Consider the following 19250-nt stretch of genomic DNA (forward strand, 5'->3'; position numbering starts at 1 on the left):
AAAACTGGCAAATATTTCAAGAGTGGGAACACTAAAGTGTGGCCACATCGATATTTTCGAGTCTGAAAATTAGATGTATTCATGTCAACAAAAGTCACCATGTCAACAAAAGTCACCCAGCTAATTCCTCTCCTTCTATTGGAAATTTTAACTGCTGAGTCATCATAATAGTATCCATTTTCTTAGAAATATAATAAGAGAAATTTGTAATATTACATGAAATGACTACATATAATTATCATAGTTTCATTTAATCAAGCACGGAAATCATATCAGGAGTGAAATAGTCTTTGGCTAAATAGGTCTAGTTTTGAAAACAGATTTTACATTCTACATGCATTACATGGCACAAACTGTAACTTCATTACAAGTCATTCTACAATAATTGACTTGCTGTTACAGCAATCAAATAAGCATCAATAAATCATGCTAGTGAGGTTTTATTTTCAGAACAGTATTAGATAGTTCTGTTATTTAAAAGAAATACAGACCTTTTGGAAAAATATTAGAAATACCTTTCAACCAAAAAAACAACTCTCTTACAAATAGTCAGTATATACAAGGCATATTGAAACAAGTAAGATCAGATTAACATCAGATTTATATTGTACATGTCAAAATCATGGATATGTATTGTCACTGTAAATGAAAAGATGGTGGTCCAGAGGGACTTTAGTTAGCTTATTCACAGAAACAAAAGAAGAATTCTTTCCCAGAATATTTAGAGGAAGATTATTGGAAATACAGTTCTTGCTATAAAAATCAGTGGAGAATCATTATGAACAGACGTGGGCACTTATATACACCTCTAGCTTACCCAACATATTTATATCAGAAACTTGAAGATATCCTCACATATAAAATCTATACAGCAGATTTCTCAAGTTCTTATTTTCTTAGAAAACTTTAAAAGAAGTGGTACATTGCTTTCACAAATGTATATATTAATGGTTAACAAAAAAATGCTGCCTCTTTTCTGCTAGGTTTTGGCCCATAGCTCAATTCCTTATTTTATTAGAGATTAACAAGAGAGATAGCATAAATGCCTTGTTTAAACTAAGCCTTAAATCTTGTTTTTGTTAAACGTTTTACTCAGATAACTGTAGATTCTGAGACAGTTGTAGAAATTGCAGATTCACCTGCAGTTGTAAGAAATAATACAAAAGACATCCTACATTCCTTTTACCTGGTTTCCCCCATCTTGCTAAACTATAGTACAATATCACAACCAGCATTTTGACATTGATTCGGTCAAGATACCAAACATTTCCATCACCACAAGGATCTCTTGTGTTATCATTTTATACTTATACCCATCTCTATCATTCTCCCCCCTGCTTCCTGGCAACCCCTAATCTATTATTCATTCTTATAGTTTTGCATTTCAAAATGTTCTATAAATGCAGTCATACAGCGTATAAACTTTTAGGATTGACTCTTCTTACTCAGCACAATTCTCTGTACACACAATAACAGCTGTTGCCTGTATTGGTAATTAGTTCCTTTTTATTGCTGAGTAGTATTCCATGGCATGGATGTACCACTGTTTGTTTCACTAGCCACTTGTTGGAGGACATCTGGTTGTTCCTACTTTTTGAATAGTACGAATAAAGCTGATATGAACATTCATGTACAAGTTTTGGTGTGAACATAAGTTTTCCTTTCTCTGGGACAAATGCCCAGGAGTACAATTGCTAATTGGTATGAGAGTTGCATATTTAGTTCCATAAGAAACTGCCAAGTGGTTTTTCAGAGTGGCTGCTCCATTTGACATTCCTACCGGCAGTATATCCAGTTTCCCTGCATCCTTGACAACATTTAGTCTTGTCACAAATATCCTTTTCTTTTTCTTTTAGTAATTTTGGTAGGTGTATAGTGATATGTTATTGTGGTATTAGTCTGCAGTTCCGTAATGACTAACGATGTTGAACAGCTTTTCATATGCTTCTTTGCCATTTGAATATCCTCTGCAGTGAAATACCTGCTCATGTTATCTATTTTCTAATTGATTTTTTTAACTGTTGAGTTTTGAAAGAGTTCTTTGTATATCCTAGAATAGATGGTAGTCTTTTGTCAGATATTTGGTTTGCATATATTTTTTCTCAGTATGTAGCCTATCTTTTCATTCTTTTAATATGGTATTTTGTAGAGTAAAAGTTTTCAATTTTGATCAAGTGTAATTTATCAAATTTCCCTTTCATGGATTGTGCTTTTGGTGTCAAGTCTAAAAACTCTTTGCTTAATCCTATGTCCCAAAGATTTTCTATTTTTTCTATATTTTTATAGTTTTACATTTTGTGTTTATGGATGTGAAAACTCTTGAGTTAATTTTGTATAAGATATTAAATTTAGTTTGAAGTTCATTTTATTTGCCTATGGATGTCCACTTGCTCCAGCAGATTTATTGAAAAGACTGTCCTCCCTCTGTTGAATTACTTTTATACCTTTGTAAAAAAAAAATAAGTTGAGCATATTTGTGTGGGTCTATTTCTAGATTCTCTATTCTGTTCCACTGATATATGTATCTATGCTCTGTTGTCTTGAGTACTGTAGCTACATAAGTCTTTATATTGGATAGAGTAATTTCCCCTACTTTATTCTTCTTTTACAAGATTGTTTAAGCTATTAAGCTATTCCAAAGCCCGTGCCTTTCCATGTAACTTTTTAAATAAGCTTGTCTACAAAGACCTTGCTGGGATTTCGATATGAGTTACATTAAACCTAGTGATTAATGTGGGTGGGGAGTATTGATATCTTCACTATTTTGTATTCCAGTCCATAAACTTAGTATCTTCATTATCTTTGATCTCTTTCTTTAGCATTTAAAAATTTTCAGCATATAGGTTCTGTGCATGTTTTGTTATGTTTATACCTACGTATTTCATTTTCTTTGGAGTGATTGCAAATGGAATTATGTTTTTTAGTTTTGTTTTTCACAAGTCCATTGTGAGAACATAGAAATGCAGTTGACTTTTGAGTGCTGATCTTGTGTCCTGAGACTTTGCTGCACTCACTTATTAGTGCTAGGGGTTTTTTTTATAGATTATTTGAAATTTTCTGTGTAAGCAATCATGCCATCTGTAAATAGGAATACTTGTCTTTCTTTCTAATCTGTCTTCATTTTATTTCTTTTTCTTACCTCATTGCCATGTCAAGAACTTCCAGTACAGCCTTTAAAATTTTAATCAATGTAGGTTTCTAGAGATTTGCTGAAACATACTTGCCTGAATGGGGCCCATCAGGCCTAAAACTCTGAAATTTCAACACCGTTCTTATCATCCAACTGTTCAGGTTTCATTTCCTATATTGTGGATTAACAGCTATAATCAGTGGTTATAAAGGGCACCCACTCTGCAAAGCCTTTTAAAACAGCAGTGACTTTTAATGAGCTAAGTGGAACCTGACTATAGAAGCAAACCTAGCTTAGGGACATTATTTGTAAGATAGGACCAGGAGACAGTGATGGTCTAAGAATTAAAGTTTGAGGTTGATCTATGGATTATTTTGAGCATGTGGTGTGTTCGTCTAGCTTTTCCTCCTTTCCTCTAAATTGGGGGCAGCAATAATCTTAAGCTTTGTAAATAATGAAATTGCCTTCAAAGCTACCTGTTTCTTATGTATTAGAAATCACCATCATTAGGAGCTCTTTTGAGAATTGGCTTATGATAAATAAAGAATTCTGTGCATCTTACTATGTTTTTAGTAATAGGCATTTAACATATTCAACAAATCAAATTCTCATCATGTCTTATTTTGCTAAATGAAAGTATATAACCATTAATAACACTTTTTTGGAAAAATGTGTATTTCTGATATATAGTGATGTATTTTTATATCATACAACATACTGAACCCACCAAAGAGAGTTTGTACCTATTATAAAAAGACAGAAAACTTGGGTACTGCTAGATCCTATCTTGGTTTCAATTATAAGAGGTCTTGGATCTGTACTTATAGGTCCATATAGGCCTTAAAAGCATACACAGGTAAGTCTAGTGTCTTGCAAACACCAGGATCCCCTACATATAATTTGTAGAAAATTTTAAATCTGTAGTAAGAATCAAATTCCAGAGACTTCTTTTTTTTTTTTTTTCCTGAAAGCAGTGACAAATCATCTCAAGGCAAGTTAGTCATTTTCTTTTCCAATTGCTTTCACTTATTTTCCTGGTTCAATTTATATCTGTGCATTTGAATAAATTTTTTGTTCTTAAAAATATAAGTGTTCTAGGAAATACTTCATCCATTGTGTGCAGGACGCTCTGGAGTCAGACCTTGAGACACTGAACTAGCCTCTCTGAGCCTCAGTTTTCCTGTGTGTGAGCAGCAACGATGACATGCATCTCACTGGCTGTAGGGCTTAAATGAGATGGCTCTTGTGGAGGGCCTGGCTCAGGACTGGGTCCTCAGTTCCTGACTTTCCTTTCTTCTCTGATACATTGCCTCTGCTTTCCCAGCGTCACACTTTCTCCTTTCCTCTTACACTCTGCAGAACGAGGTGCTTCTTATTTTGGGTGCCACTGTTCATGCGTGCCAGAGGGGAACCCTTGCCAGAAGAGTGAGCTGCAGGGATCTGGGGAGCTTAATGCTGAAGCTACTGCCTCCTCTAATGCACCACCATGGGCCACTTATATACAGAAGGGCTGTGCACAAAGTTCTGTGTGTTCTTATGCTGTTGTTCATATTACGGTGGGGAAAAAAGCTCTGTAAGTGACCAGTACATTCTAGCCAATATAACAATGCAGGATAGGTAATCCATGGGCAGTCTTCCACCCTCACCCTAAATACAATATCGTGTCTGTGTGATGCATATTAAGCTCCTTTGTGGTTGCAATGATCTTAGAACCAAGGCTGCTTTTGGCACAGCAAGCAGCTAAAATACTCTCACAATACAAAGCAATCACATTTACATACAGGCATAATTCTTTTGAAGAATGAAGCGGCAACAGTCTCAACATGTCGTTTTGACAACCAACAGTGATTTCCAAATAGCTGAGTCTGGATTGAATACAACATAAACAAAGACTATCTATGTGAAGTACTGTGTGAGTCGGTGATCTGCCAATGACCACTTTAATCTCAAATCTAGCACAGGGTTCCCTGTTCACCCTCTCTCATCTGCTATACGGATGGCAGGGCTGCTATGAACCCTTCAACAAAGAGACAGAGGTCAACAGCTGTCTGGAAGCATCACTTAAAAGGTTTCCATTTCAATGCAAACACCAAGGCCTTTCTTCTTTCTCCATCAGGCCTTCCTGGGAACTGCTTTGAAATATTCCTCCCTTGAAATGTCGGATACGCCTCCATACCATTTCTGAAGCCAGATATGTTCTATCTTCATCTTCATAAAGAACCACTCATACTGACGGGGCCACTTTCTCATCCCTGGGTGCCTGCAGGAATAAAGGGAGATCCCAATAAAGCTGTTCTTATCGGAGGAGTGCACCCTGGGCAGAGTCATAGGACCTACAGACTCCAGGCCTCATTTGGGCTGAGAGCTGCTTAAATCAGCCAGAGGCAGCCGTAACCACCTCGGAAGGCAGGAAATGTAGTCCCTACCCCAAGTGGCTGAAGGCTCAAGTCTGAGCTGGGCTCCTTGGTTTGACTCTTAGTCCAACTGCTGGTGAGCTGTGATGCCCGTGGGCTGTCAGCACTTGCAAGCCGCATCCCTTACGTGGGGTGATGCTCTGGTGCTTGGGCCACAGGGCAGTGTGGGAAACAAACTATGAAGCACATGTAAAATACCCGCAGAGAGTGAGTGCTCAGTGGATGTCGGTGTTGTTATTAGGAAACATAAAGAAAGGCTTTATGCATCTCTGTATGAAATGCTAACAAAATGGTGAACCCATGCAACAACTCTTTTCATGGGAAGATTTCCAGTCCTGTAGCAAGCTTGGAACTGTTGAGCCAAGCTGAGAGCCAGCCAGAGATTCCAACTATTTCTGTTTACTGACTTGCCTTCTCCCCCACTCATACCCCTAAGCACAATGCAAATAATCTTTGAGGGCAGGGGCTGTGTCTCACATTTTTTTTTTAACTTCATAAAAATAAAAATTTCATTTGTATCTAAAAACATTATAAACATAATTCAAAAAGCAAGTCCAAACTGGGAAAAACATTTGTAACAAAGCTAGTGCAAAAACAGGTGGATGATCTTTTAAAAAAATAATTTATTTTGAAATAATCATAAATGTATGGGGAAATGGAAAGCACAGTATAAAGAGCTATTTTCTTTTGCTAAACCATTTGAAGTTGTGCAGCTGATGCCCCAACACCTCAGATACTCATGCAGCTGAGATGTTGTTTTAAGCAACCTAGTTTTGTACTGATAACTGGAACAAAGCTTGGTACCTGGAAGTGGATGCTGGTTTCACAAACCCTAATCTTACTTGGAGCACCTGCTTTAGGCCCCAGGCAGTGAGTGGAAGCTGGAAGGAACTCGAGAAGACAGACAGTGAGGGCTTTTAAAAAGGCAAAGATAAGGTTGTGGGAAGTTAGAGGGAGAGGGATCCACCTTACCTAGTGGCTACAAATTTTCAACACTGTGGCCTGTGGTTAGGTGGAAAATAGAAAATGAACCTAATGAACCCAGTGAAGACTCTGGCCTCCTGTCACTGCTTATCCTAATAATAACATGTGAGGAGAGAGAGGAGTTAGAGAACGATAGCTGAGTTTAAAAAATAAAAATAAAAACTAAAATGAAGAATTAAGCATGTGTGTAGACACACACATCTACATTTATTTCTTTAAGTACTGAAAACCCTGGGTTTGTGTCAACATATGCAATCCCATTCATTCTATTCTAGTTTTCTTCCTTGTGCCTTTGTAGTCCTCTTCTATGGCAGGGAGGGGCATGGCCTCCACTCGCCTTAGGAGGTTTACTTATTCCGTCATTCCCACATGTAGGATCCTCCTGTCTCCGTGGGGTTGTGGATGGCTCCTTCGATTCACCACCTGCCTTCATGTTGCTCCCCCACCAACTCAGACAAACTCTTTCCAGCCTGCTTTCATTGCCGCCCCACCCCATGCTCCAGTACTGACCCTCCACTTCCGCTGCCCCTACAAAGACACCCTCTCCACCTTGGAGACCCAATACCCATGGAAAGCCTGTGTGCAGGCGCCCTCTGCACCTTGCATAGGGTCTGACCTCCCGCTGCGTTGCCCTCCCACTCATTTGGACCCCTACAAAGTGGTCCTCAGGCCTTAGCATGCCTGCCGGTTTCCTGGACCATGCTCTTTACAGTTTAGATTACTGAAATGCCGAGCCTTATTTCCCGAGCATTTGATTCAGTAGTATTTCGGAGTTAGCATCCTACTGATGCAAGGGTGACGAGACCCCCTGAGAAACGTCACTCCAGCATGTGAAGCAGGTACTGTGCTTGGCTTGGAGTGGACGTTTGAAAATGTTTGCTGTGTTGAGTAGGAAGGCAGTTATTTTCATTGCAAGGCAAGGCACTTGTGAGAGGTTGGAGGTATGTGGGCATTGTGGCTGGGACACCTCAGTGTGGGGTGCTCTCCAAAGGCGGGGTCAGCCCACCCAAGGCTGTTTGCCTGGCCTCTGCTGTGCCACTAGTCACCCGCAGAAAACACAGGCTTTGGCATGGTGCCAAAGAAGGGCAGCTCAGACCAGTCACCATCATAAAATGGCACAGCCCTGACCTCTGCTTTTTATTACTGTATATATTTCTGGGCAAACCAATTTGAAAGCATGTACAAACCTTGAAAACATAGCTTGCTTGGCAAATTCCACTTCTTCTGGAGACACTGGTATCATCCGGCCAGTGAGCGTTAACCGGACACATCGGGGATCTTCTGGGTCTACGATGTTTTTTCTGCCCATGAAGAACATTTTTCATATATTAGAACAAAAAATAGAACATCGGCCTGTGATACTAATTAGTTTGCAATTTAAAAATTAAAAATAGCAGTCACATTACTGGTGATAGCATTCAGGATTTTATGTTGTCTGTAATTACTTTCAAACACTTAGGCAGAGGCAGTGCTATAGGTGTGTTTGTGTAAGTCAGATGTCAGTCTGCATCCTCAGGGCATTAGATACCATCTGAAGAGCCCTAGTCAGGAGTTCACATTCCCCCAGGGTGGGGGAATTACAGAGATGATAAAAGGAGGAAAACATTTCAGTTCAGTTAGATGAATAAATTCTAGAGATCTGCTGTACAACATAGCAGAGTTAACAAAATGATATTGTGCACTTAAAAATTTATTAAGAGGGTAGATCTCATGTCAAGTGTTTTTACCATAAAAATAAAACAAAGAGACACAAGAAAACTTTGGGAGGTGTTGGATGTGTCTGTTACCTTGATTGTGGTGAAGGTATCACAGGTGTTTACATGTGTCCAAATTTAGCAAAGTGTACACATTCAATATGTGCAGTTCTTTATGTACTAATTGTATCTCAATAAAACTTTTTACAAAAAGAACGCACATGCCAAGGCTAGCTTCTGAAAGACCCTAACCAGGAGCCACTGTCCAGAATAGTGTTGCTGCCTTGTACAACTTGGGGGATGGGAAGGGCAACACCCACTTAGAAGACAGTATGAGTGGCACTCCTGGAGCAGTGCAGTGCATCTGCCTGGATCCAGTGGTGGCTCAGGGAAGGGCTTCACATATTGCTATCAGAACCTGTGCTGAAGTGTCCTTAATCAGCATAAGATAGAAGGGATTTGAGGAGCATGAGGTGTGAGTGAGAAGTCTCTTTATTTTATATAATTCTTAATTCTTTGAATATTACAATGATGAGGTGCTACTTTCATTATGCAAAGAAGAAGAAAAAAATGCACTAGGGAGGGTCTGGGGCTTGGGCTGGATCCTGCCCCAGGTCCGTGGGCCCCTATCGACTGCATTTTTTACGTATTCTCAACCCCTCTGGGATCCACTCATCCATACGAATTCAGCCTTTGGGGGCCTTCACACACCCTTCTCACTGCTGAGGTGTCCTTCCTACAATCACAGAGTGAATATGGCCCCATTTTTATAATCTTGTGTCAGTTTTCCTCAATGGTGAGATAAAGTCATAGTCCAAAATTCACAGGAAGAAGCAAGAGCCAATAAAAACAATAAATATCTGAAACTGATATCAAAACTTCTTCTGAATTGATTATAAGATAAAAATATCTAAAATGAATAAAGCCTCTCAAAATTTCATTGAAAGTGTGACTCCTTGAGGGTCCTGATTTTTTATGGGGATCTTAACTTCTAACTCTCCACCTGACTCACTCCAAAATGATACTGTTTCCTTTTTCTTATCGTATAAAAAAAGCGAAACCTCTGATTTCCCCTGACTGGTAAACCTCACTAGAGAAGTTCTGGATCTGGTTTTTTGTTTTATCTTCATTTTTGACCCTTGGGGATTTCCTTTTGTTACTTATGAGCACACATTTAAAAGAATGTTTATCTTCATATTGTTTTTTGCATTGATAAATTCTATGGTCATATTTTAAAACTTTAAATAATACTATTTTTTCTTTTTTAAACACAATCAGTTTCTACATAGGAGATTTAGGAGAAAATAAAAATTAGTGTGTTTTTTAATAAATTTGGAATTATTGCATGTATGGAATTTTTATCTTACTTTTTTCCACTTAAAAATGTAATTGTGAACATTTTATGTTGGGAAGTGTATGTTTTGAAATCTGTTTACTCACAGAATTCACAGCTGCAGCTTAACTTAAATATTTTTCTGGCATTCCTGTCTACTGAGTATATTGAATGAGCTAGCAAGTTAAAGCTCTGATGCTGAATAATTTATCACAAGGTAAATTGTGAGAGCTGTGCTGAGTATCTGAGGAATTGGAAGAGCACAGTGTCTAGCCTCTGTGCTGCTGTTTACCATGTGACCTGTGGCCAGATGAACCAAGCCCCAGTTTCCTCTTCTGTAAAGCAAGAGTATTAATTTCTTGCCTACCTCCTTCACAGGGCCCAAATGCATGTGAAAGTACTTTGAGCATCATAAAGAAGTAATGAATGGTGTTATTTATATGGACAGATTCTATTCTAAGTTATAGGCATTTATAAAATTACATTAAGTTAACGTGAGCAGGTTCAAGATGGAGAAGCTCTTTTTTTTTCAGCTAGATTGAATATTTCTCTCTTCTTTTAGTCTATTGCCTTGAGCGATTTTCTGGCACTGCATTTCATTATCGAAGGCTAGATGAGAAAGCTTTATGATAAATTACTCTCCAGCATGGAAGGAGAGAAGTTAGCAGGAGACATCTTGCATTTCCCTTTTGCCTGGGGTCAGTTATAGTCAGAAGAAAGGGAGCAAAGTATCCTCTTGTCCGTTTTGTAAGCCTGAGCATTGCTGTATGGGGATGCTGGTGGGTGAGGAAGGACATGAAAGGCCTACAGTGGGGTGGTCCAGAGTGTGGGCACTGAGTCAGCCTCCTAGGTTGGAATCTGGGTCATGAACCATCTCCCTGTGCCTGCTTACTGACCTATAAAAAATAGATAAAAATAGTTCCTGCATGATAGTGGTGTTATGCAGTGTTGGTTGAGGGAGATGGGGTGAGAATTCTTCCTCGTCTGACCAGGAGGACTCCGCCAGCATACCACTCTTGACTCTCTACTCCTCAGACTCACACAATTGGGGAATTGGGAAGAAGACATTGGACATGTGTAGCTTAGCTCTACCTCCCTGCAGAAAGCACATATTTTGTTCTCCCCCTCTGTGCCATACATTAAAAAGAGGCCTGCTTGGGGAAGCCTTGGTGTGTAAGTCTCCCTAATTCTGGAGTTTCCTTGACCATGTTCTCCATGTTGGCTTTACCAATGTTGAAGGTGATGTTTTGCTGTTCCCTCCACCTTACTCTCTTATTTCTCAGTTGGTTTAGATCAGACAAACAAACAATGGCCTGCTGGGCAAATGTGGCCTGCCACCTGTTTCTTTCTGCTCGAGAGGTAAGAATGGATTTTACATTTTAAAATGCTTAAAAGAAATCAAAAGAAGAATAATGTGATACATGGAGACTACATGAATTTAAAATTTCAGTGTGCTGGAATTAAGTTTTCTTGGCATACAGCCACACGCATTTGTTTCCATACTGTCTACGGCTGCTGTGTGCTATAACAGTAGAGTTGAATTGTGACAAGACCATATGGCCTACAACACCTAAAAATTTACTGTCTGCTCTTTACAGAAAAAAATTGCCAACACTTGGTTTAGACCATCAGAATGGAAGAGAGGTGCTGTGTTTTGGGCCTCCACATGAGGATTAGATGCATGAATTCACATAAAGTGTGTAGAACAGTGCCTGGCATGCAGCGAGCCTTCACACAATGCTGCTGCTGCCGCCGCCATGTTGTTATGGGCTTGAGCAGCCTGAAGGGGTGGAGCAGCTGGAGAGCTCTGGGACTTTACAGCCTAAATTGGTGGTGGTGTCAGTCATGCAATGTCATGAAGATTGTTACAGACAGAATTGTGTGCCCTAGAAACTCACATGTTGAAGACCTAACTCCCAATGTGAATGTATTTGGAGATTAGGCCTTTAAGAGGTAGTGAAGGTTAAGTGAGGTCATTGGCATGGAGCCCTGATCTGATAGGACTAGTGTCCTTATAAGGAGAGGAAGAGACACCAGGGATACATATGCACTAAGGAAAATTGTGTGAGGACATGGCAAGAAGGCAGCCATCTGCAAGCCAAAGAAAGAGGCCTCAGGAGCAACCAGACCTGCTGGCATCTTGATCGTGGACTTCCGGCCTCCAGAGGTGTGAAAAAATAAATTTCTGTTGTTTAAGCTCCTTGGGTTGTGGTATTTTGTTATGGCAGCCTGAGCAGATTAACACACAGATGGTGAGAACTGGATGATGCTCCTGAAATTGTGAGCATCGAAAGCCTCAAAAGCCTCCCCCTCTGCCTCTCTTGCTAAGTCTGTTGCAGATGCAAGTTGTTATGGTGGTGGAAGAGATTAAATTAGGAGAATAGCAAATAATATATAATGTAAGCAGGTGCTAATCTGTACACTTTTGAGAGTACTTTTTTTCAGGCTTAAAATGGAGATTGGCTATGTTTGTGGCAATTCCTCATCCAAGGAGGCCCGGGAGATGCAAGAAAGCATGTACAAGCATCAACTTGTTTAATTTTCACAATATCCATTGCTGTAGGTCATATACCACCATCTCCTAGTGTGCAGTAAATGGTTAACTCAGCAGGCCTAAGTTGCTGAAACCCTGCACATTCCAAAGAAAGGCCTGTCTTTAGGAGAACTGGCCCTCCACCGGCTCCTGGAAGACAACCTCTAAGTCCCTGAAATACAAACATACCGCAGAGATACTGTGGGTTTAGTTCCAGAACACCACGATAAAATGACGAATATCTTAATAAAACAAGCCACAGTGATTTTTTTTCAGTTTCTTAGTCCACATAAAAGTTATGTTTACACTATACCGTAATCTGTAAAGTGTGCAATAGCCCTGGGATTTTCAGATTAGTAAGTAGGCATTAGTTTCAATGTAAAGTCACCAGCTACATTAGCTCCTAACAAAAGAGTTAGCCTGTTCTTTGGAGTTTTGAAGCCAGGCATTGACTTTTGTTTGCTAGCTATGAAAATCCTGTAGGGCATCTTCTTCAGATGTAAGGCTGTTTCCTCTACATTGAAAATATGTTGTTTAGCATGGCCTTTCTTAATAATATTTCTTATTATTAACTTTTCTTTAATAATCTTAGCTAAGTCTTCTGGATAACTTTCTGCAGCTTCTACATCAGCACTTGCTACTTCAGCTTGCACTCTTTGAGACAGCTCCTTTCCTTAAACCTCATGAACCAACCTCAGCTAGCTTCCAACTTTTCTTCTGTAGCTTCCTCACCTCTCTCAGCTTTTATAGAATTGAAGAGAGTTAAGGCCTTGCTCTGTATTAAGCATTGGTTTAACGGAATGTTGTTGTTGGCGGCCTAATCTGCTATCCAGATGATTAAAACTTTCTCCATGTTGGCAATAAAGCTGTTTTGCTCTCTTTCTTTTCTCTCTTTCTTTTCTCTCTTTCTCTCTCTTTTTCTCTCTCTCTTTCTCTCTCTCTTTCTCTCTCTCTTTCTCTCTCTTTCTCTCTCTCTTCTCTCTCTCTCTCTCTCTCTCTCTCTCTCTTTCTCTCTTTCTCTCTTTCTCTCTTTCTTTCTCTCTTTCTCTCTTTCTTTCTTGACAAAGTCTTTCTCTCTTGCCCAGGTTAGAGTGCAGTGGCATCATCATAGCTTGCTACACCCTCAAACTCCCGGGCTCAAGCGATCCTCCTGCCTTAGCCTTCCAAGTAGCTGAGCCTACAGGTGTATACCACCATGCCCAGCTGATTTTTTCTTATTTTTTCGGTAGAGATGGGGTCTTGCTATTGCCCAGGCTGTTCTTGAACTCCTGTCCCCAAGCAATCTTCCTGCCTCAGCCTCCTGAAGTGCTAGGATTACAATAGACCGAGACTGGCCTTGTTTTTCTTTCTTATCATTTGTGTGTTCACTGGAGTAGCACTTTTAATTTCCTTCAAGAACTTGTCCTTTGAATTCACAACTTGGCTAACTGTTTGGCACAAGAACCTGGCTTTCAGCCTATCTCAGCTTTTCACCTGCCTTTCTTGCTAAGATTAATCATTTCTAACTTTTGATTTAAAGTGAGAGACATGGAACTCTTCCTTTCACTTGAACACCTAGAGGCCATTGTAGGATGATTAAGTGGCCTAATTTTAATATTTTTGTGTCTCAGGGAATAAGGAGGCCCAAGGAGAGGGTTGGTGGAGCAGTCAGAACATGTACAACATTTATCAATTAAGTTTGCTGTCGTATATGGGCACAGTTCGTGGGGCCCCAAAACAATTACAATAGTCACACGAGAGATCACTGATCAAAGATCACCATAATATAATAATTATGAAAAATTTTGAAATATTATGAGAATTACCAAAATGTGACAGAGTTACACAGTGAGCACATGTTGTTGGAAAAATGGCACTGATAGACTCGCTTGATGCTGCACTGCCACAAACCTTTAATTTGTAAAAAGCACAGTATCTGCAAAGCGCAACACAGTGAAGTGTAGTGAAACAAGGTCTGCCTGTATCCTGCCTGATGGGAGTGTTTCTGTATGCCTGAGGCCCTGCGTGCTGTATCAGTTTGACCTCTGGGGGTTGAAGACTGAGTGGCTCAGTCACGCAGGCCCTGCAGTGCCTGTGTTGACCGAATGACAGTATAAACCCGGGACACCAAGGCTCAGGTGAGCTTCCCTGGTCAGCAATATTTTGCACATGTTGTCACACATTGTTACTGGCGGAATTAAGGACATCCCCATGCAACTGCACTGGGAGGAAACACCTGGAATCTGATGCCCAGTTTCTCTGGGATTTACATCATGCACCTTTTTGCCTTTGATGATTTTTGTCTTGTGTCCCCTCACTGTAGTAAACTATGAGCTTTTGAGTCCTGTGAGTCCTTCTAGCAAGTCACTGATCCTGAGTGTGGAACCTGAGTCTCTGGAACTTCCCCTCACGAGGACTCTGAAAACTCCTCTTTTCACAGATGGCACATACCATAGAATGGCTATCTCGAGAAGTGATTCTGTTAAACTCATTCTCACCCATTGCATGAAAATCTTGATAAAGGTACATCTGTAAAGCAAAGCATGTGGTTTGCCATACTGAAGGAACTTGTTTTTACTTGCCTAGTTTTTGTTATATACCCTGTTGAGTTGTAATGAGAGAGTAGCAGTGGACATGTTCACGTATTCAGGTAAATTGCTTTATGTGGAAACATTGTGTAGCATTTGAAAGTGTTGCAATCTGTGGTGTTTTGGACACTGCAAAAATATAGTTGCTGAGTTGTAAATTGTTCTTGCAGGTTAAGATGAAACAATGTTGTGATGTAATCTACATAGTGACTATAAAAACTGAATCTATATTGAATTTTGTAAAAATAACTAAGATGCATAGGAGAAACTAAAATAGTAAACAGGAACTACATTTACACTACTAGGTTTCATTTAATTTTATTTATTTACTTATTTTTGAGACAGAGTCTCACTCTGTTGCCCAGGCTAGAGTGCTGTGGCATCAGCCTAGCTCACAGCAACCTCAGACTCCTAGGCTCAAGCGATCCCCCTGCCTCAGCCTCCTAAGTTAGCTAGGACTGCAGGCAAGCATGCTCGCTAATTGTCTATTTTTAGTAGGGATGGAGGTCTCACTCTTGCTCAGGCTGGTCTTGAATTCCTGAGCTCAAGCTATCCTCCTGCCTCGGTCTCCCAGAGTGCTAGGATTATAGGTGTGAGCCACCTTGCCCAGCTAAACAACTTCTTTTTCAGTATAGGTATCTCCCATCCAATATTTAGGATATATTTATACTAAAAAAGTGTTTGTTTATCTGAAATTTACATCTAACTGGGTACTCTGTACTTTATTAGACACGCCTAGCTGTACCCCTCCCCACTATTACCTCCAGACCTTCACAGAAGCCTATTATATCCAGTATCCCTGTGTAACAAAAGACAGGAGCCTCCAGAAGTGGTGATAAGTCATCCCATGGTGACCAAGGAGAGGGGCAGGGACAGCAGGAGGGACATCACTACCTGAATCAAAATCACTGTCTGGAAATCCCAAGGATGTTCTGGTGGGGTCTCTGCCTCCTGAAGTTGGAGCGAGCTTAGTTATTTTGTGTACTGCTGGCGTGGGTGACCCTGGGGCTGCAGGACTTGGTCTGTGCTGACTGCATTTCCCCTTTAGGTCAGTGGACATTCTGTTGGGCATTTCACCCCTTTCCCCCTGACCCTGGGGTAGGGCACTTGTGTCCTGCCAGGATGGGCATCTTGTAACCCCAGAGGACTGGCATGTCAAGGGTAGGACCAGATAGTACAATCCACTTATTCACGGCGGCTACCTGGGGAGTCCAGGGATGTCCTTCCTGCTTGAGGACCCGTGGGGGAGGGTGGCAGAAGCTGTCCTGGACCGTGACATCTGCCCTTCTGACCACAGCTGTGTCCACTACATCGGGAAGGCTCAGGCACCCAGCCAGTGCTCTGCAAGTCTCCTCTGCTGGGTGAAATGCTTGTACACCCTGCCAGGAACTGTTTCAACCTTTCATTTTATTTTTCCTATACTAGATCCTAATATGATATGTGATGATTTAACCCAAGGAGTCAAGGGACCAAAATATTAAAAGGGTCTGTTCTTAAGGAGTGGGGTTCATGCTCACAGCCATAGACCCCATTGCATTGGGGTTCCAGAATGCTTCTAAATAGGGAGAATGATCATCGTAGCACCTTGAATGCAAAAAGGTAGATTAGATGACCTGGGGGAATTATAAAAGACACAATAAGACAGTGATTTTGGACTCAAATAATTTCCAGTTAAATGAAAAGATTGTCTTCTAAATACTTAACCTCCTTTGAGATAAGCAGTCTTCCTTTTGCTACAATAATTTCTTTTATGCTCACACTTTTGGGAGCTATAATTTTGTAAGAGCTCTACAAGGGATTCATTTTTCTAAAAATACATGCAACCTTCCCAAACACTTTGTATATTGATGATTAGTATATTTAAAGGTCTGTTTTATTTTTACGTGTTTGTTTTCAGTGATAAAGGAAAATGATAACCCAGCTACTTGGGAGGCTGAGGTGGAGATGGCTTGAGCCCTGGAATTCAAGTTCAGCCTGCACAATATAGTGAGACCCTGCCTCTAAAAAAATAAATAATTTTTAAATTAACAAGAGTGTTAGAGGAAAGGATACATTATATTCTTTGAGGATTCAGGAAGGTACATAAACATACCAAGCAAAAGCAAATGACTTTAAAATATTTGTTTAACTTTACTTTGATCTTTGAAATACAGAAAAAAAATTTGTTGTAATATTCTAAAATAAAAAAAGAATACTTTAAAAATTTTGTTGTATGCCATCCTTAAGTGATAGGTATTGGCAACCTGGTGATTGGGCAACCTGGTGAAATCACCACCATCATACAATGATGGTGGCACATCATCTTGGATAAGGGGCTCTACTTGCATTTAGAGGGTAGGGCTGGGAATTCTAAATGTCCTGCAATGCATGGGACAATCTTATACAATGAACTATCCCACATCAAATGCCAGAGAACCCACCGAGACACGCCACTAGGTGTAGTATCTCCTTGATGTATCCAGCCAGATAGGAAATGAGGAAGGGAGGTGTAGACTAGGCTTTCTCAACTTTGGCACTCAGTAGTACCAAAGTGGCACCTCACATCTGGGCTTGATAATTCTTTGTGGTGGGGGCTGTCCCGTGCAATGTAGAATATTTAGCAGCTTGGCCTCTACTTGCTAGATGCCAGTAGCACCCCTCACCCCCAACCCAAACTGTAATAACCAAAATGTCTCCAGACATTGCCAAATGTCCCTGGGGAGGGTTCCCCCGTTTGAGACACACTAGTGGAGATGTAGGGAAATTTACAGACTTAGTGGAGGGAGAGGAATGAGTTGCCTCATGTGGCTTTGTACATTGTCAGAGAAGTCTGGTTGTCACCTGCAACTGAGAGAGAGTGAAAGGAATGATTACGTTTGGTCTCAACAAAAGGGCAAAGGTGTGAAACTGAGGGTGGGAAAGGGACCTTCCTGGGGAGATCGAGTGGGATTTTGTAGTGGTGTTGAGAACTCACGGGAGAATTTTGTTCATGAATCAAAAAGGGCAGCATCAGCTCAGCTGCATGGTTTGCCCTGGCAGTCATGAGCCACCCGGGTGCAGGAACAGAAGAGGCAGAAACAGGGTTTGAGAGGGCTGGGTGTGGCCAGGCAGGAACTCCAGAGAGGAGAGGGGCAGGGGGTCTCGGGGGTGATCATAAAGATGGACTGTGGAGTCCAACCTGGGCAAAAAGAAAGGGGAGCCACGAGGTGCTGGCAGGTGGTAGGATCGTGATGGAGGCACAGGATTGGCGGACTCCGTGTGGTGCAAGCAGAAGGGTTACTCAAGCAAGAAGGCTACACGACAGGATGCTCAGAATGGAAAATGTGGATGTGGTGCATTTGTTAGCAAATCTGGGGTGTGGGTGGCAAGAACTTGGCTGGGGGAGCTGGAGTGTAGGATGTGCCATCCACACAAGGCTGAAGGTGAGAACAGGGGCGGCAGCAGAATGAAGACTGCGAGGTCTCTGCAGCTGCCATGCGCCGGTTTTACCTCCACCCTCCAGGGTAACCCCAGAACAAATATGAGTCCCCTTTTCCTTGCTAGCCTTTTAGAGATTGCAGAAAGCACTGTGTTGTTCCTGAGATTGTTCTTTTCCAGGATGGCTGCTTTTAGACACCCTGGCTTGTCAATGCCCCTGTGAAACTGGGGAATCCAGAACTGCCCTCAATCTCCAGGGGCACAGGACGTATGCAAAGTGGAGTAGGCACATCTCTTCCACCACCCTCCACTCCAGTCTTCTGGGGAAGCAGTTAAAGAACATGCCCAGTTTATTTTCTTTTGTTTTTAATTTACTTATGATCTTATTTTATGGCACACCAATATAATGCCTCATATTGTCCTAGTTAATTTCCCCCCATTTTGTTCTCCTTTCTTGGCACCGTTTTCCTAGTTACGACTTTGGCTTCTCTTGACAATTTTTCTATGTATCCCAAATATGTACTTTTCTATGTCTCTCACTGTGTCAGGCTCCTGATCAGTTCAACCACAGAAGCTGGCTCCCAGGGGAGCCCACCACTTTCCACGGGATTGAAAATGATCAAGGAGCCAGAAACACCCTACTTAGAGCTGAGATTAAACCCCATCCTGGTAATAAGCCTGTTTGGTCATTCTGCCAATTTTTCATCCCTCCACAGTTTCACATTCTTTGTGAGAATAGATTTAAGAGAAATAAACTAACATAAATCTACCCACATTATTGTCCCCTAGTTCCTACTATTATTCCATCTTGTTCATGAGAATGTGACCATGCAACTTTCTTCAAATGCTTCAGGGAAATCCACAATTGTCACGGGAAAGTAACAAAGAAAGGGACAGTCTTTTGATATGATATCCTCCCCAACCAATATTGACTGTAGGAGGCCACTTCCTATTCTTGGGCACACAAGCCATCTTTTCAACAGTCTTTTCAAGAATCACTATGTAAGTCTTTTGTGTTTGTCTACAGTTCCTCCCAACCTCTGATCTTCAAGACTCTGAAGATTTGCCCGTTTTCAGGCTTTTGATGCCTTTTCCACTCCTCAATTCAATGTTCTTACCATGAATTCTCTGAGTTTCTTGGAATAAAGTTTGATTCAGAAACCTTGGACATACTATCAACCAGAGTCTGCATCTGTGGG

The 19250-nt window shown here is 40.9% G+C and overlaps 1 protein-coding gene across 1 annotated transcript in view; it reads right to left on the minus strand.

Moving 5' to 3' along the window:
• Nucleotides 1-235: 235 nt before the first annotated feature.
• Nucleotides 236-19250, minus strand: part of CREG2 (cellular repressor of E1A stimulated genes 2) — a 31496-nt gene continuing 12481 nt past the window's right edge. Inside the window, exons 3-4 of the mRNA XM_012740524.3 lie at nucleotides 7716-7829; nucleotides 236-5390 (exon numbers count right to left, since the gene is read on the minus strand). Coding sequence (XP_012595978.2) covers nucleotides 5243-5390; nucleotides 7716-7829 — 262 coding nt within the window. The 3' untranslated portion in view covers nucleotides 236-5242. The remainder of the gene's footprint in view (nucleotides 5391-7715; nucleotides 7830-19250) is intronic.

The sequence above is a fragment of the Microcebus murinus genome, chromosome 3 (assembly GCF_040939455.1).
Source record: "Microcebus murinus isolate Inina chromosome 3, M.murinus_Inina_mat1.0, whole genome shotgun sequence".
Classification (NCBI taxonomy): domain Eukaryota; kingdom Metazoa; phylum Chordata; class Mammalia; order Primates; family Cheirogaleidae; genus Microcebus; species Microcebus murinus.